Source organism: Vicugna pacos, chromosome 6, assembly GCF_048564905.1.
Source record: "Vicugna pacos chromosome 6, VicPac4, whole genome shotgun sequence".
Lineage (NCBI taxonomy): Eukaryota > Metazoa > Chordata > Mammalia > Artiodactyla > Camelidae > Vicugna > Vicugna pacos.
Window position 1 is genome coordinate 54,647,430 of NC_132992.1, and position 20,239 is coordinate 54,667,668.

Here is a 20,239-nt window from a genome sequence, read left to right on the forward strand (position 1 = left end):
AAACCTTAAAGACAATTCAGTCAGACTTCACGTTCCTTACTCAGCCTACTTCAGCATCTTTATCTTGTGTCTCTCATCTCTACAACCCATACTTTTCCGGTTTCATTGGCCTCCTTTCTGTTCCAAGAAGAGAGCCAAACTCTTTTTCACCTTAAGATCTTTGCATTTGCGGTTTCCTCTGTTTGGAAGGTTTTTGTCCAGTTTGTTGCATGCCTGGATCCTTATCTCAGATATCTGCCCTGAATTAGTTCTACTCACCTTACTCTATAACACACCATGTTTTATTTCCATTATAGTATAATATTTATTACACTTTGAAATTATTATTTTTTTATCTCTCCACCAGGTCGAATCCCTAGTACCTTATTCACTGAATGAATTAATAAATATACAGCCTACTCCTTCTGTACCTGGAGCTCCTGGATAGTATTGTATTATACCAATAGGCTATCTGTGTCATACGGATAAGCCGTCAGAGCTATCTAGGGAGATATGTACATTCCCTATTTCACTCCCATCTCAGTTTGTTACAAAGTCTTTTGTGGTGCCAGGACAGCAGTGACTTAAGAATATTACCAAGGCCACTCAGGGGACAACCAGAATATCAGCGCCCTGCTTTCCTCAGGCCGACCTGCAGGGGTCGGTGTAGTCGGAGGTCTCCTTCGGTGCACGCAGACGCCCTTGTGCACCGAGGTGCAGAAGTTGGGAGTAGAGGAGTACAGAGGAGTACAGAGAAGGAGCCAACCGGAAGGGGCGGGGTCGTCTGCGAACCCGCCTTCCAGGGAGGCTCTTTCCCCCTCGCCCCGCCCCTTCCCCCGCCCAGGCGGCCATGGCCATTCCCGGCATCCCCTATGAGCGACGGCTTCTCATCATGGCGGACCCTAGAGATAAGGCGCTTCAGGACTACCGCAAGAAGCTGCTGGAGCACAAGGAGATCGACGGTCGTCTCAAGGAGTGTAAGTGCATCTTTATTTCCACACAATCTCGTGCCTGGACCCGCTTCTGTCTCTGCCAAAGCGGAGGCCTTTGGCCGAGCTCTGCGACTGAGCCCCGGGATGAAAAGGCCTCGGTCCAGGGACAAGGCGCTTTGTCATCCCGCCGAGAGCTTGGGAGGCAGAGCCTCTTCCCGGGTGGAAATGGCCCAGTCTGGTCCAGGTGACAGAGGGAACATCCCCAGTTCTGAGATGGAAGTGAAAGATGACCAGAGGAAGAGTGGGGAAGAAGTGGGTCAGGGATGTTTCCCAGGTTGAGGAGCAGGGAGTGCAGTGTTGGTGCAGTCCCAGGACCCGGAGCGGGACATGAGACTTGAGTCGAGGAAGCTCAAGGAAGACAGGAGGCTCGGAGGTTGACTTGTTAGTGGAATGGAAAGCCGAACGCGGAGCTTAAGAGAGAGAGGTCCATCGGTCGTTAATGGTTCTCCTCTTCTTTCCTCGTGTTTTGAGTTGTACTCTGTCAGGCACACAGAAGTTTCCCTTACTTCCAGAACTGAGAGTACTTAATTTTTTCTTAGTGCACCGTCACTGAAAAGCCTGAGTGGTTTAATTAAATGAAGGAAGACCTTAACCATAGCATTCTGTGGAGTACTGTGCCTGTTGACTTTATTTTGGTTAGAAAGCCAGAGAGTAGCAATCCATGTGGGTAGGTGAAGAAGTGGGAAAGGGTCTAACTGGTTTATCATTCTGGTTTGTAATCTCAAATCCGGAGGTGTCAGTGTTAATATCTGTTAAGAATGTAACCTAAAATGTGCTCAAACAAGTATTACCGATCAAGAAAATAAAAATATGGTGCTTTCACAGAAACATTTCATTTTTAAACATGCCATCTACAAACGGCATTTTTTTTTGCGGTTTGATATAAAATGTATGTAAAGTGAAATAGGCTTAATTAAACCTAAGTAAATTAAGACTTAGTGACTTAAACTCTTTAAGATTATTTAATTTAAAATGTTCAAATTATATTATTTCAGTAAGGGAACAATTAAAAGAACTTACCAAGCAGTATGAAAAGTCTGAAAATGATCTGAAGGCCCTACAAAGTGTTGGGCAGGTAGGTAATGGAGTTTGTGAGGGTAATGGTAATTTGCTTTATTTTTTAGCTGTTGGCAACAAGTAATGCTTTTTTTCTCCCCCTTAGATTGTGGGTGAAGTACTTAAGCAATTAACTGAAGAAAAATGTAAGTGTATTAGATTGTTAATTAGTAAAGAAGAAGCAGACTCCCCTCCCTCCCACCACCAAGTTTTGAAATGCTTATTATTTAATATCTATGATGAAGGTAGATGATATTCTTGCATAGACTGTTTGCTTTCAACTGTTGTCTTAACAAGTGAAACTCAAAGTGCCATCAATTTGGGTATTTTTTTTTCAATTAATTTTTCATTTTCTTCCTCTAGTCATTGTTAAAGCCACAAACGGACCAAGATATGTTGTGGGTTGTCGTCGACAGGTAACATTTTACATTTGTACAGTACTTTATAATTGCCAAAAGTACTTTAATATAAGTTATTTGACTCTTGAGTTAAGCAAGTCAGACATTATGCCCGTAACTCCCAGAGGTGACTTGTTCAGGTATAGCTAATTATTAGCAAAGCCTGAACTTAAGCCATGTGTTTGACTCCTGGTATTCTCTACTTTCTACTTTATTACATTGCCTCAGTCAGCTCTAAACACTGAGAAATCAAAGAATTTTAGAACTGGAAAATATATCACATCATTTTGTTTTTAATGTCTGTTTTGAAGAGGACTTAAAAGTACTAGACCTTATAAATTATATTTTATATTTAAACATTCAGAAATGTTACGTATAGACTTTATAGCTTAAATTGATTTTGTATGATTTCATTTAGATTAGAGTAGGCAAATTGAAGTAACTCCAAATTTTATTTTGTAATCATCAAAAACACTGACAAATGGCTTTAGATCGTTTTGTGGCCTCTGAAGCCAATTTATGTACTACCTTTTTCTTTGGGAAGTGCCTTTAGTGAGTTCTTGTAAACTTATTTAAAGAGCTTTCTCTGAATATTTGTTATATCAGGTTCACGTTTTAAAACATTGATACAACATGGCTATAGAATGGAATTAACCCAGAAACTGAATTCAGTCTTAAGATTTTTTCTTAGTGTATAAGTGGGTTGACATTTTCTAAATCAAAATTTTATTATGCCTAATCCAGCAAAGGATTTCTATGTCCCTTTCAGGGCTCTTTGGATGCCAGAAGTTGGCATTTCTAAGATATTTCGTGGTTGTGTGATGGCAGGAGAGTATTTAAAAACTGGAAAATATTAGAAAAGCCAGAGTATCTATTCCCTATAGATACAAGTGTAGAAATGGCTTCATATTGATCACTGTTTAGCTTTTTTTCAAGTATATAGTAGTTCCTCCTTATCTGTAGGGATATGTATACTATGTTCTTTCCTATACATACATGCCTATGATAAAGTTAAATTTAAAAATTATACACAGAAAGAGGTTAACAATAATAATAAAATAGAACAGCTTTTAAAAAATATACTGTTACAAGAATCATGTAAATGTGATCTCTCTCAAAATTTATTATACAAATTTTAATGTCTCTTCCATCTTAACTCAGCATTAGTCACACACTGTGACCATATTCTTGCATTTTGAGTTGCAACAGCAAAACAAGCAGTTTTCTTTCTCCCTCTTCACAATTTCAGGGATAGATTTGTTCTTACTGTAGATCTCAGCATATGTTTTTTATTGTTTCCTTATTAAGTTGAGAACTTTCTCCTTTTCACTTCAAGGAAGCACTGTGCAGCTTCTGTTTGGCATATCTAAATGGCCGCTATCTCTACTCTTGTGCTTTGGGGCCATTATTAAATAAAGTAAGGATTACTGGCCACAGGATTCCAAGATAGTGAATTTCATAACCAAGAGGGCTACTAAGTGACTAGCGGGAGGGATACACTGGACAAAGGGATGATTCATGTCTCAAGGACATAACTTTTATCACACTACTGAGAATAACACAAAACTTAAAACTTATGAATTGTTTACTTCTGAAATTTTCCATGTAATATTTTCAGACCTCAGGTAACAAAACATGGATAAGGGGGAACTGCTATTTCTGGCATTTTTTTTTTTTAAGCTTAATCCATTATATTAAATCTAGTATTTTGCCTGCCTCCATTTCATTTTAATTGGCACTGAATCCTAAACTAAGAGCTCTTTGCAAAATCCTGTGAAAAGTGTTCAGTAATTTGTGTGATTCTGAAATTGTATTGGCAAGCAGTTTTTCAAACTATCAAAAGGTAACCTTTATGTTTGAAAAGTTACAGCCTGAGTGTGATTTGAATCTATTGGATAAATTCTGTTCCAATTTTACCCAACTAAGTTACCCGGCCTAAGTATGCCAGTAAATTGTTTAGTGTGATTCAACCTGATATATATATATAATGTATTTACCATAATGTCTGGCAGTGTCTGGCATGTAGCAAAGGGATGAGTGATGGTTGCTGGATTTTTTGTTTGTTCTGTAACATTTTAATAAAAATCTCAGAGGGGATTTTTTCTCCCTTAACTCCTATGATCACATAACACATTCTTCCCAAAAGCTGTAGTTTTAAAATAAATATGATGAGCACACCTTAAGATGCTTCCCTTTCCTTCCCCCAAAATGTTCACTAACAGATTTCTGTATAAATGCTTTGGTACCAGTTGCTGAAGTCACTGTATTACAGTGCTTAAATCAAAATAATGAGCAAAACTATGTTAAATAATGAGTTTTTGAAAGTAAAATACTGTGGTCCATTCCTTCTTTAAAAACAAGGCCCTTGACAAGTCAGACTTTGTATATTAGTGATTTCACATTTCACACTGAGGTTACACAAAAGGGTACTCTTTTAAGGGGCAGATGGAAACAACTTTGAGTTACTACTTTTAAAAGACTTTCTGTTGACATGGTGTTTATAATCTACTATTAATTAGTGTTCTCTCTGAAGGGTAAAAATGATTATTTGCCTTCTGAATATGCTGTTGTTAGAGTGTTATTCCTCTTTTCAAGTGTTTATGTAACACTTTTTTTTTGTTAACAAAATTAGCTTGATAAAAGCAAGCTGAAGCCAGGAACAAGAGTTGCTTTGGATATGACTACACTAACTATCATGAGGTAGGTTTCTTACTCTGTTTAGTTTTTTATTTTCACAGGGGGGAAATTTTATCCGAAGTATATTCTTGTTGAAATTACTGAATATTTTGCCACTTTTTCCATTTTACTAATTTCAGACTTTTTCGTTTGTTTTTGTCTGGTTGTTTTTGTTTGTTTGTTTGGGGTTTTTTTGTTTCTGTTTTTTTGAGGGGATAATTAGGTTTATTTCTTTCTTTTTCTTTCTTTATTTTTAGGGAGCTGGGAATTGAACCCAGGACCTCATGCATGCTAAGCATGCTCTCTACCACTTGAGCTATACCCTCCCCCCCTCATTTTACTAATTTCAAATTAATTTAAACATGATTTTATGAGATCACCTACAGGAACTTACAGAAGCAAATCATTTATACTCTATTTGTAGGCTGAGAGAAAATACATCTTTTAAAAGAAAAATATATACCTTATCATTCCAGGTATTTGCCAAGAGAGGTGGATCCACTGGTTTACAACATGTCTCACGAGGACCCCGGGAATGTTTCTTATTCTGAGATTGGAGGGCTGTCAGAACAGATTCGGGAATTAAGAGAGGTTGGTTGTGTATGCTTTGTCCTCTGAACTTACTAACAAATAGTACTGGGTTTAAAATGCCTGAAGGGAGCAAGAGGATGTAAAGTTATTTTGTCCAAATAGTGGTTATTGAATACTATATATTTAATATTTTTGCCAAGAGAATAGCACTGAACTAGCTATGAAAACTAAGGGTTTTTGTTAATTTGAAGTTATAATAGTTCTGCTCTTTTTGTGACAAAGAAGAAAAAAAAAACCCCTAAGAATAATATAAACCAATGATCAGGCCATCTGTTGTTTTGATTAGCATGGTTGGTTACTTGGGTCAGAGCACATTTGGGTAGCATGTGTAATGTAGTTTTTCACATAACCTTACTAATTTCCCATTACCCTATTAATAGAGTAAGTTATCCATGCCTTAAATATTTTACCTTGATAAAGCTGTTTACTATCATTTAAGAAAAATACTGATTTTAGGATGGCTTTAACTTTTTAAGTTCTTAGGTGAAGAATCAAATCAGGATTGCCTTGCTTCACAGCACAGATGGCTTCTTAACAATTCTCTTTTAGGCAAATTACATTGTCCTATTGATTTCATCCTAATTTAGGATGGAAATATTCAGGAATGAACTTGGTTAGTTGGAATGACTTACATTATCTGATTTAAACTCTAAACAGTGGTTTTCACATTTCAGTGCATTACATTTTCTGGAACTCTTATTAAAGATATAGTTTCCTAGGCCCTCTGTATGGGTTTGATGTAACAGATTGGGGGTGAGGCACAGGAATTAGCATTTAAACAAGCATTCCATGTGATTATGAAACCCTGTTATTTTTTACCCATACTTGAGGAAGCACTGGCCTAAGTGTAAATAAAAGTCTATTTTTTTCACTTTATAGTTAATGAAAGAGGAAGAAAAGTACTTCATGGAACAGTGAAGTTTTTTACAGTGATTTGCTGCATCAACTATAGGAGCAGGATGAATCTCTCTCTCTCTCTCTCTCTCTCTCTCTCTCTCTCACACACACACACACACACACACACACACACAAAACACACATAGAGCTTTTCATCTTTCTGTACAGCTTAATTATAAGCTTTTCCTTCTTTCTTCAGCCTTCACTCACTTCTCTCAACTCCTGTATCAAATGTTGCTATAACTACTCAGCACTTAAAAAACACACACACACACGCATACACACAACACACACGGACACACAGTACCCCTTTCTATCTGCAGACACTTGAGAATATTAATTTCTTACACTTAATCATACCTTACAGACACAACTATTCAATAGAAGTTTATCTCTCAAGTTACTGGTACTGTAAACAGTTTAAGTTAGGCAGTCAAATCCTCACTTCTTCTATTCTCCACTTTTCTTTCTTTGAATCAGTCTTAGAACATTGAGAGCAGAATTTGTGGTTTTTCTGAAGACTGCTATGACAAAACACCAACATAAGAAAATTTTATATACCATTTCTCTCAGTGGCAGTTAAAAGTTCCGCACTTTATGTTGTATTCCCAAATGCAAAATAGTATAGGTCTTTTTTTTAAAACCCCTGTTGTAATTCCTAAGACATGTGAATAATTTTTATTACTAAGCCATTACCTTTTTGGGGTGGGGGAGGTAATTAGGTTTGTGTGTATGTATGTATGTATGTATGTGTGTGTATTTATTTATAACGGAGGCACTGGGATTGAAGGCACTGGAATTGAATCCAGGACCTTGTGCATGCTAAGCACTCACTCTACCATTGAGCTAAACCCTGCCCCCCTCTTTTTTCACTTAACTGACTTTTTTTTAACATTTTTTATTGATTTATAATCATTTTACAATGTTGTGTCAAATTCCAGTGTTCAGCACAATTTTTCAGTCATTCATGGACATATACACACTCATTGTCACATTTTTTTCTCTGTGATTTATCATAACATTTTGTGTATATTTCCCTGTGCTATACAGTGTAATCTTGTTTATCTATTCTACAATTTTGAAATCCCAGTCTATCCCTTCCCACCCTCTACTGCCCTGGTAACCACAAGTCTGTATTCTCTGTCTGTGAGTCTATTTCTGTCCTGTATTTATGCTTTGTTTTTGTTTGTTTTTGTTTTTTAGATTCCACATATGAGCGATCTCATATGGTATTTTTCTTTCTCTTTCTGGCTTACTTCACTTAGAATGACATTCTCTAGGAGCATCCATGTTGCTGCAGATGGCATTATGTTGTCGGTTTTTATGGCTGAGTAGTATTCCATTGTATAAATATACCACCTCTTCTTTATCCAGTCACCTGTTGATGGACATTTAGGCTGTTTCACTTAACTGATTTTTTTTGTAGTGTAATTTCAGTTCAAATGTGTTTTGACAGATTATATGCTTATGCAATCATCACTCTAGTCAAGTGTGTGATTATTTTATCAAATGTGTTAAATAATAAATGATAAGTAAATAGTTCAAATTACCACATGCTTTTTAATTAATTTAAAAATGTTTTAAAATTTTTAGATTTAAGAGCTATCATACATCTACCTGAAGAAAAACCTCTAATACAAATGGTTTTACTTAGCATAGAATTCTAGATCTGTTACAAATTATGATGTGTATATGTAACTCTGCTGATATTTTTTTGAAAATACTTGAAAGTAAATCAAAATCTTTACTAACTTTTTTAAAAACATGCAACTTCTTTTCTAGGTAATAGAATTACCTCTTACAAACCCAGAATTATTCCAACGTGTAGGAATAATACCTCCAAAAGGCTGTTTGTTATATGGACCACCAGGTTGGTATTGAATTATGTCTGCCCCACAATAAATAAATGAATGAAGTAGTAGAAAAATAAGATGGGAGTTTGATGTGGGCAGTTCCAGAGTCTATTCCGTTCACAGTAAGGAAGGGATTAGAGATGTGTGTCTACTAGTTTCTGAGGCATGCTTAGTTCTCTTGTGCCTCACAGAATATATATCTTAACATGCCATATGATCCTAATCAGTGGTCCTTTGTGGTTCACAGACCTCTGGATGTCCCACTTTCAGGGAGTCTACAGGGTCAAAACTTAACTCTCATAATAGTAAGATGTCAACACAATGAAAAAGGCAACAAATATCTGTGGTGGTGGCACAAAGCAATGGGGGGTAAAACTGCTCAGCCACAACATGAATCAATTAAGTCAGTGGCACAAAATGGTATGGTAGTCATTGTCGTCTTGGCCACTCACATTTTCCATAGTTTTTTTTTAATGGCGGTTTTACTTAAAAATGTTCTTGTTAAAGCAGTAAAAATGATTAATTTTATTAAATCCTGATCTTTGAATATCTTGTATTCTGTGATGAAATGGAAGATACATATAAAATACTTCTGTTGCATGCTGAATAGAACAGTTAATCTCCAGGAGAAGGATTTGTGTAATTATTTGAGTTGCCTGCTGAATTAGCTGCTTTTCACAGAATACCATTTTTACTTGAAAGGATGATTTACAGACAATCTACTGTTACCGGTCTGGTTATTGGTTATTCAGACTGATTATTGGCACACAATTCTTAAAAAATGAATGAAGTTAGCCTATCATGTTAAAGTAAACAACTGACACCATCTGTCACCAGTGATAAAATTTGTGCTTTCAAGTGAAAATTAATTTATTGAAAACTTTACATTTGGTACTGTGAGCTCGACAGCTTTCCAGTATGTTAATACAAGATGAGATTGGTGATGGTATGAACAAATGTGATTTTTTTTTAATATTATTTAATGAAAAATGCCAGTATTTGGAAGATTCTTATAAGCCACTGAATCAATAGTTTCCAAATAACCAATACTTGATATTAGAGTATCATGTGTAGGTAAAGGTCCATTTAGTGTGCAGGATAGACCAACGGATTTTAATGTACAGGTTTCCATCATTGTCTATTTCTGAGTATGGTTTGATACACTCCTAAAGTTATGTACTCGATTTGCATAAAATAAAATTACAAGGGATATTTTGAATAAAGTTTTAAAATTTTAATATTGAGAGTGGAAGTGCTTTGGAATTTTAAATGGAAATTCTATTTAGTATTTAGCTTCCATTTTGCAAAATTTACTGTTCAAGGATTATATTCTTAAAAAGTTTTTGAAAATTTGTTTCACTTTTCATTTAATTAGGACTTCTTTTATCACTCCTAGGTACAGGAAAAACACTCTTGGCACGAGCTGTTGCTAGCCAGCTGGATTGCAATTTCTTAAAGGTAAAGGGAAAATTTTTTTTCTAGCTGTTAAAATTAAATTTTAGTTGAATTGTCTTATGTTTACCTTAATGTTTTTCCTTTAATCAGGTTGTATCTAGTTCTATTGTAGACAAGTACATTGGTGAAAGTGCTCGTTTGATCAGAGAGATGTTTAATTATGCCAGGGACCATCAGCCATGCATCATTTTTATGGATGAAATAGATGCTATTGGTAAGAATAACACTTTTAAAAATTTATTTTAAGGTTTTCTTGACAGTATTAGGACATGTTTTTTAAATCTAAAAGAACGTTTTTTCCCCTCTCTTCACCTCTAATTGCAAATTGTGTGAAGTAGCAAAATGAATTGAATGTTACTTCAAAAAAATTAAGAAAGTTTAACCAATTTTAATAAATAACTTTTAACATTGAGAAAGAGAAACATTATATCAAAATCAATTCTAATTTTTTCATTATAATTCTTGCTAATTAATTTTCATATTAATGTTTTAAACCCCAGACGCTATCATATTCATATTGTTTTCTTAAATGATGCTTAAAGAGGAAAAGAGTAATGCATATGAATTTCCATATCATTATTTCAGGTGGTCGTCGGTTTTCTGAGGGTACTTCAGCTGATAGAGAGATTCAGAGAACTTTAATGGAGGTAATATTTCATGAAAGGGATTTATAAAAGAAATCATTGTTTATAAAATAGTGAACAGTAGATATTTGAAGGCCAAAATATGTACAATGATTTAAATGAAGAATACGCCTAAGTAGGAAATTTGAAAATACTGACAGGAATGAACACTTTTCTCCGCCACAATCTCTAGTAAGAAAATGAGTACTAGAAAACAATAGGGCTATCTACAAAATTCCATTTGATTTACGGCTGTTCTAGTCTGGTTTTTTGAGCAGACCGGCCATTTAAGTATTTAAATTGTTTATTGTACTTATATTGTGAATGTGATCTTGTGTTAGTTTTATTAAGATATTTTATGAATGACAAACGTATTAAAACTGGTGACAGTAAATAAGTTATAATTATGTATGAGGCTGCTTTAAAAATTACTAATACTTTCCTGTCTTGCTTTATTGTTAAGAATGAAAGGAAACTAAAGTAATTTTGATTATTGAAAATTCATGATAGGATATTGAAATGTGTATAAAGCCTTTCCCTACTCCAAATTCTGTGAAAGTGATGGCAAAATTCCAAACACATTTTTCAACTTCTGTAAATAGGTAGCATAAGTAATGCACTGTCAATTTCTGTCTTAATAGAGGTATTTGAAAATTGCTTTTCATGAATTACACTAGTCTGCTCAGAAAATACACAGTATTTTAAAATTAGTTGCAGAGTCTCTTAGAAACTTTAAATTGAGGTTTTTAAAACAATGCAGATACTAGTTTCATTCATGTAACTGATATGTTATTAGCTAACATTTTGGGAAGGAAATAGACACATTGTCAGGCTAGCTTTGCTTTAAAGAGTTTGTTGAGTGCAGTTATGTTTTTCAAAATTTATTCAAGAAAACTTTAGGAATTGAAAGAAATGTGTTGTGTCTCAGTATTTCTATGTATAAGAGAATTATTTGAGAAGATATTTAATGGATTTATTATCAGATTTATAGAAAATCATTGTGTACAGTTATCCTGGATAATTTACATTATCCAGTTAATGTAATTTTTATGCCTGGCATACCATAAACACTTTATTTTTTATTTATTTATTTTTTAATGGAGGTACTGGGGATTGAACCCAGGATCTTGTGCATGCTAAGCATGCCCTCTACCACTGAGCTATATCCACCCCCCCATAAGCACTTTAAGCATTAGTTTTTAATATTTTTATTTTTTAAAGTAATTGTATCAAAAAAAATTGAACATTGGAAATTAGATCTACAGAGTTTAGTTTCATAATTCTTGACTAGATGGATACAGAATTCCTTCAGAATTACTAAAACTATGTAATAGCTATAAAAATGTACATAGTTAAATAATCTATCTTGGAACTTTAAGAATGGAAAATATATCCTTTATATAAGAGAGAGGAAAAGTGATTCCATCACATATCTATCTGTAAGCAATACTTTTCATGGGCTTAGGCATATAAAAGTTGTGTGCTATGTATTTTTAATGGTTGGAATGTTTTATAAAATCTGCCTTTGACTTTTATTCGCAAATGTGTCCTTAGTTACTGAATCAAATGGATGGATTTGATACTCTACATAGAGTTAAAATGATCATGGCTACAAACAGACCAGATACACTGGATCCTGCTTTGCTTCGTCCAGGAAGATTAGATAGAAAAATACGTGAGTTAAGCTTCTTTGCCTGCTGTCTGTCCATTTCCCTTTGTATACATATCTTTCTTTTCCCATACCTCCTCCTCACCCCCTACTTTATTTAAAAAATACAAAATATGACTAAAAGGATTTCTTACAATTTTCTTATTTTCAGATATTGATTTACCAAACGAACAAGCAAGATTAGATATATTAAAAATCCATGCAGGTCCCATTACAAAGCATGGTGAAATAGGTAAGGAAATAACCTGTTTTCCATATGTTTACATTTGGTAAATGAAGCAAAATGCTATTGAATATCACTGACAGTCTACCAAATCTGGTTTTAAATTCAGTAAACACAGTGTCTTAAATTCAGCTAATAGTTATTGAGCATCTGCCGTATGCGAGGAATTGTTCTAAATGCTGAGGATATAGCAATGAACAAAACAGACAAATTCCTGCTTTTATTGAATTTACATTCTTGTCAGGGAAAACAGATGAAGTAAGTAAAATATGTAGTTGAACCTTGAACAGCATGAATCTGAACTGTGTGGGCCCACTTACGTGAATGTTTTTCAGTAGTAAATACTATATAGTACTACACGATTGGGGTTGGCTGAATTCATGGATGTAGAACTGTGAATATGGAAGGCAGGCTATGAATTATATATGAAGCATGGGGAAGCACAGGGAAGTCCTTACCAAGGTGACCTTTAAGCAATGACCTAAGAGGTTAAAGAACTGGATATGGATATTTGAGGGAAAGTCATGCAGAGGTAACAACAAGTAAGACAGCCTTGAAGCACTTGCATGCCTGAAACATTCCAGGAGCAGCAAAGACATCAAGGTTTTTGTGGGGGAGTCAATGGGACAGTAGCAAGTGAAATAAATCATAGAAGTAATGGAGATCAGGTTGTGTAGAGTTTTACTGAGGATGTCATTGGGCAACTTTGGTTTTTATTTTTAGTGATAGATGTCATTGGAGGATTGTGAGCAGAAGAGTGATATAATCTTTTTATCATTTTTAACTTTATAGAAAGTTATAAAAATACATAAAAGTAGAGATAAAAGTGTAATCTTATCAGGTACTCATGCTCCCCCCACCCCAACTTCAGTGATTAACTCATGGCCAACCTTGTGTTGTATGTAATCTCTACCACCTCCTACCTTCCCTCTGGAGTTTTAAAAAGCGAATTCTAGGCATTATATCATGTCATCTGTAAATATTTCAAAATTCACTTATGTTAAATAAGGTCATTCTGGCTGCATGTAGAGGAACAAGGATAGAAACAAGAAGATGAGTTAGGAGGTTATTTCAGTAATCCAGGCAAAAGATGATGGTGGCTTGATTCAAGGTGGTAGGAAAGTCTTTTAAAATAATGAGATTCTGAACATATTTTGAAAATAGAGGTGACTGGACTTGCTAATGAATCAGATATGGGGTGTGAGCTAAAGGGAAGAACCAGGGAAGACTTAGATTTTTGACTCATTCAACTGGGAAGATGGAATTACCATCAATTAAAATCAGGGAAAACTGGAAAGATTAGGTTTTAAAGGGTCAGTAAGGAATTTGATTCTGGCAATACTAAATTTGAGATGCCAGTAAGATAGCTAAATAAAGATGTTGACTAGTAATTCTGTATGCATCAATAGTTCATTGGGGTGGTCTATGCTAGAGGATAAATGGGGGTAATATCAGCATAAAAATGGTTTTTAGTCTGGAGATTAGATGATATTTCCAAGGAAGTGAATATTGATTGAGAAGAAATTTAAAAACTGAGCTAATTCCAACATTAAGAAATTGAGAGGAAGAACCATCAAAGGAGACTGAAGAGGTATAGTCATAAGGTAGAAGTTAACCAGGAGCTGGTGGTATCCTCGAAGATAAATGAAGAAATTGTTATGAAGGACTAATTCCCTGTCAAATACTGACAGTGGGTCTGATAAGAGTTCTGAGATTGGATCTTTGGATTTACTATGTGAAGATCATTGGTGACCTTACCAAAAACAATTTCTTTGGAGTGGCAGGAGTGAAAGCTTCCTTCAGATGAGTATTAGAGAGATGAGTTGGAGAGGCTTTGAGTTTAAACATCTCTTTCAAGGAGTTCTTCTAGATAGGGGAGAAGAGAAGAAATGGAGTTGCAGCAGACATGGAGATGAGGATTTGGGGGAGCTTTCTTTAAGATGGAAGAACCTACAACACTTTTTCTAATGTTGATAGGAATGATCTAGGAGAGAAATAGAAGTTGATAATGTATTTCCTTGAAGAGAAGTTGGTTTTGTCTATAAGCATAGACTTTTCACTTATGAGAATAGGAGGGAAGGCAGCATAGGTAGATGGTGATGATGACAGGTTCTCAAATATGGTAGGTACTTGTAGAATTTTTCTTCTGAATGCTTTTATTTTCTCAGTGAAATAGGAAGCAAGTTCAGAGTGAAGATGGGAAAATATTATTAGAGATTTGAGGACAGAGGAGAAGTTATAAAATAGTTACCTGTGGAAGTGAGATACTGGACCAAGGTAAAGGCCAGCAATCCATGGCTTGTGGCCAGATTCTATCTGCTTTCTGTTTTTGTAAATAAAGTTTTGTTGTAGCACAACTACTCCCATTCATTTATATATTGTCTATGACTGCTTTCCCACTGCAACAGCAGAAATGAGTAATTTTGACAGAGACCATATGGCCTACAAAGCCTAAAATATTTACTTTGTTTCCCTTTGCAGAAAAGTTTGCTGACCTCTGGACTAGGGAAATCTAGTTTAATGGCTAGACAGCTTTAAAAACCCTTTAGAAGTTAGTGTTCTAAAATAATTACAAGTAGTTAATTATTGCCTAACTATCTCGTTACTCATGTGAAAGAATTTTGAGCTGGAAAGACTGAGCTGAACTGAGGATGTCAATTTATAGATTTCTTCTAATCCTTAGCTCTTGCTAGGTGCCAGCTACTGTGCTAACCATGGAAATCTCTGGTCTCCAGAAGCTTACGTGAACTTGAACCTGAATTAAGACTAGTTAATGTTAAAAAAAAAAAAGACTAGTTAATGAATTATCTATATGATTTCAAATAGAGATTGACATAGTCTAGATTGTCTGACAAAGGGCATCTTACCACAGTTATTCACATTGTAGTAGCCTATGCTGTCTCTTCTCTCTCTATTCTGTATCAAGTCCATAACTGCTACCCTAAACCAACAGCTCTTTATTTCAAGTCTGTAATATAGATAAAAAGATCACTTAACTATTAACTGTTATCTGAGACCTCACCACTTGGAATTTGCATGGAAACCAGAAAAACTAACCAATGCTTGCTCTAGCATTTAAAAATTCCAAAAGGTAAAATTATGTCTGATGACTATTTTTGGTATATTTTATATTTGGCTTATATGATTAAATTCCATTGTGGTTACAGTTGATTTTGAATGTTCTAGATTTATTCAAATTAAATATTTGGTTACAGTTTTAAGTCATAGCTTGACAGATACGTGAAGTTCACATGTGCATGACTTTCTCTGTGTAGAAGCAGGTAAAGATGCTTTCAGATCTTGATACCTTTTGGTTTTCAAGTTTCAGAAGATGTTTATTTCTGCTTGGTGCTGATTTACTTAACAGATATATCATTTGGGGTTGTTAGTATTGTGAACTGTTAACAGAGATGATGCCTAGCTGATCTATTCAAACCAAGCTCTTCAGTTAAATTTTCTATATAGGTATATAAATCAAGAAAAGTTTTTTTTTTTCCCTAATTTCCAGTATTTTTTCCTAAACAGATTATGAAGCAATTGTGAAGCTTTCAGATGGCTTTAATGGAGCAGACCTGAGAAATGTTTGTACTGAAGCAGGTAAAGGTTTAAAGTACAGTTTTTACTATTGATTTTGATTTGTTTAATTTGCTAAAAATGTGCTTGTGTTATTCCAAAAGCAGAGCCTGGGCTTTGCAAGGATTTGATTGCTTGTTTTCTAGGAAATTGATTCCAAGAAGTAGGAGAGAATAGGGCAAGTGAGATGGGAAGAGGAAAAGCTATTACGAGGGTGCACCATTGAAAGGCAGTTGTAGGCAAGAGGGGCTTGATTCTGATGAGACCTCAGAGAAACATATAGAATACTTTCCAGGATTCTCTGGCTGAGCTGTGGGAGACTGGAGCATTTATTTACCAGCTCTCTTCCTCCATTGGATGAGATTTCCCCTTGAGGATGTTAACTCCTTTGCTTTAGGGTAGAATTGTGAAAAGACATGCATGTGATAACATACTGGCCCCCTGAAGTAAGTCTGTGACTCTACAGAACTATCAGCCACACTTGTGGCAGAAATCCGACTGGACCACGTACCAGGGCTATCCGCTGAAAAATGGTTGACATGTCTTCTGATGCTAGTCTATCAGCAATAAGCTTTGAAAGATTGATTTATGCATTTTGTGTTCATGCAACTTGTGTAAAATATAGTATGTTTGTAATATAATTTTCTCTATAGATTGTGTGCTCTGTTTTTATTTCTGGTACCAAGTCACTTTAAAACCCTGCAGAGAGTCATTTAGTCTTTGTCCTCCACACAGAATCTTACAATAAAACAAACAAACAAACAAAAAACTTCTACAGTAGTTTTTATAGTTACTGACTTTCATAGGTTGCAGATGAAGTTTCTTTTTAAGGGATTACTATATATGATTTCCTTCTTTCATAGCACCTTTAGCCTTATTTTAACATTTCTTGTAAATCGAACAGACGATGTTTACAGAGGCTGCTTAGTCATAGCTTCTCCACAGGAGTATCTCCATGGGTATACTGTGACTCAGTGTCTGGAGCAAAGATCTGCAGGTCCAGAAACTCAGTAGAAGTCAGAGTAAATCATGCTCACAAAGACTTATTAATAAATAAAAGTGTAAGAGGTAAACTGTCATGTGGCTTGAACTGCCTGGAGTAATTTATAACATTCATATTCTAAAATCTACACTGGACCAAATTATTATTAGAAGATTGCTTTAGTGAAATTGGAATCCAAACAAAAGCAATGTCATAATCTTAAAGTTGATGCCATCCAATTATGATATTCTCTTTTTCCCGCCACTTATTTTTAGCTATTTCCAATAAAGAGCTATAACTTCTGTGCGGATTAAAAATTTAATCTTTTTAACTGGGTGGGACATTCTCATTTAGAGACATAGTCAAATTCTTTAGTTTTCTTTTTATTAGACTTTAAGCCTTTTTTGTTAACATATCTTTCTATAAATTAAAAAACTAGATGATTCAATTATAGGTGTTTTTTAATCTTTTAAAAGATTACCATCCTTTTTGGATTAGAATGTATCTCAGATTCACTCATTCACCAAATAGTAACTTGGAAATTGTAATATGCACAAGGTTTGGAAAAATAACTTGCCTAATTTAGTTTTAAGACTTCACTGTAAAAAAAAACTAGTCATTTCTATTCTGATTTCTGAGGACAACATAGAGTGGCTATTGCCAGGACCCCTTATGTAGAAATCTTGAAAGGGAAGGTGGGAAATAACCCTTGAAATTTTCTATTTGCAACCCACTCATTTTATGTTAGTGAAAATTCAGTGTAAGCAGCTCCTCAATCAAAATATTAGTAGGATTCATTTAATTAGTAGATAGTGATAATTTACCATCTTTAGCTTATCATGAAATTAGGATTACCTCAAAATCTGGGACTCATATCCATGACACAACTAATGTCAAAAAAAAACCCCACCAACAAATCCCTTTTACCTCTTTGTCAAGTCGTATTGGACAGGTAACTTTTAAACTTGAAAGAAAAAATTGAATTGTGGCGCTTGAATATGAAAATTATATAAAATATCAATTTGTTGTATACATAAGTAAATTTTCCTGTGTGAATAATGACACTACTGTTGACTTTCTTTAATTCTCATTCTCTAAGCTTTGCTTATTAACAAGGAAAGGTTATCAAAATTATTGGCGGTGTTTTGTGTTTTCCCAAACTGTACATGGACTCCCTCCTTCCAGAGAATTGCTGCCTACGCAGTTAGGAAACTACTGCTTCAAATGTGTATGTTTTGTTGATAGTTAGGTTTGGTTTTGTTTTTTCAAGATGCCAGTGGATACAGGGAATGTGTAAGCAGGGTTTTAAATATCCAGATAATTGTCTCATTGTTCTCTAGCTTTTTGTTTGTTTGTTTTGGGGGGGATAAGCGGTAATTGGTTTGTTTATTTAAAGGAGGTACTGGGGAATTGAACCCAGGACCTTGTGCATGCTATGCATGCAGTCTACACTGAGCTATACTCTCCCGAACTGTTTCCTAGCCTTTGGTTTGGAAAATAATGCTCACTGTAGCTATGGAAATTAATTGAATAATGGTAATGTTTTTTGACAAATTAGAACTACTGGCTGAGAAGTAGTAAATCTAGGCTTCTTCAGAGTTCTTCCACAGTTACATTATTTAGTTTTCTTAAAAGTTTTTTTAAATTGAGATATAATTTACATATAACATTATATTAGTTCAGGTGTGCAATGTAATGATTTGGTATTTGTATATATTGCCAAAAGATCACTGTAATAAGTTAACATTCCATCATCACACATAGTTACAAAATTGTTTTTTCTTGTGATAAGAACTTTTAAGATTTAGTCTCAGCAACTTTCAAATATACAATGCAATATAATTAAGTATAGCCACAATGCTGTACTTTACATCTCCAGAACTTATTTATTTTATAATATTTCACCCAGCTCCCCCCTTAGTTTTCTTATAATAAACAAATAATTTACATATTATATATAGCAGTCATGTTGTTTTATTTTCCACAGGTATGTTTGCAATTCGTGCTGATCATGATTTTGTAGTACAGGAAGACTTCATGAAAGCAGTCAGAAAAGTGGCTGATTCTAAGAAGCTAGAGTCTAAATTGGACTACAAACCTGTGTAATTTACTATAAGGTTTTTGATGGCTGCATGACAGATACTGGCTTAATGTAAAAATAAAGTTAAGGAAAATAATGTATGTATTGGCAATGATCTCATTAAAAGCGTATGAATAAAAATATGTATGAATAACATTGTAAAAATTAGTTCAATAATTCTACTTTTAAGAAGTATAGAAGAAATTTGTATGTTTGTTAATGTTGCATTTATTGCAGCAGAAGTTATAAAAGAAGAGTATGTTGAAGCTTTTCATATTTGCTGTGTATTTTGTAAAACATTTAATGTGGTTTGAGATAGTAGTACCAGAGAGCATTTCTTATGACTTATTTTATATCATTTGTTTTCCTCATCCTAAAAAGTTTAATAAAATCTGTTTGATTCAGTTCTCCTACATATATTCTTGTCTTTTATGAGACTACATTTACTATGGTACATTGAATTCTTTAGGAAGTATAAACATCTTGTTAAATTAACATAGATGTGTGTATTCTATATCTATATTCCTCCTTCTAGAAAGTGTTTATTCTTTTCCTCCTGTAATTAGGCTGTGTGGTAGTTAATTGAAATAGTACATGCACATCCATAACCTTTTTTTTCTATAGATTATGATTCAAAGTAATTGCTAATAAATGTGGCTTGGTTTCCTTGATTTATTTGAAATGAGGATGTTAAGGTCTGTACCCTCCCCTCTTCTCAGAAAAATTCACACATAACATGCCTAATTTTGCATATATTAAAACTTGAGACTTTATTATTTCCCAAGCTCACCCATGGGCTCTATATAGGTATCTATGGATACCAGGCTAAGAGTGTCTGATGTAGGGGATGTTGATGTCAGAAATGTTCAAAACAAAAGTTCTGTTACCTATACACAATTCTTTTCTCATATTATGTGGCAATTAAAGCTTTAACAAATTACAAATAGGAAATTATCATTGGACATCAATTAAAATTATGTTATTATTAAAGATGCTGTTAAAATCTTGACTTCAGTTCCACAAACACTAAGAATGAAGGATTTATGACTCAGGTAATTATATAATCATTCTTCAAGTTAAAAACTTACTAGCAGAGTATTGTGTGCCTTTTTATAATTTTAAATTGAGAGAACAGTTTACATAGCGGTAGAGAAGATGGAGCCCTCAAGCTAGCCATTTAATACTCAAATTA

At 34.5% G+C, this 20,239-nt stretch overlaps 1 protein-coding gene across 1 annotated transcript; it reads left to right on the plus strand.

Annotated features, from left to right (window-relative positions):
* The first annotated feature begins 823 nt into the window (after positions 1–823).
* Positions 824–19,462, plus strand: PSMC6 (proteasome 26S subunit, ATPase 6). Its single transcript, XM_006199772.4, has 14 exons — positions 824–956; positions 1,967–2,046; positions 2,134–2,173; positions 2,391–2,443; positions 5,058–5,125; positions 5,578–5,692; positions 8,372–8,459; positions 9,839–9,900; positions 9,988–10,111; positions 10,483–10,544; positions 12,075–12,195; positions 12,341–12,421; positions 15,938–16,009; positions 18,955–19,462. The coding sequence occupies exons 1-14, from the start codon at positions 830–832 to the stop codon at positions 19,071–19,073; spliced, it is 1,212 nt and encodes a 403-aa protein (XP_006199834.1). The 5' UTR covers positions 824–829; the 3' UTR covers positions 19,074–19,462.
* The last annotated feature ends 777 nt before the right edge of the window (positions 19,463–20,239 follow it).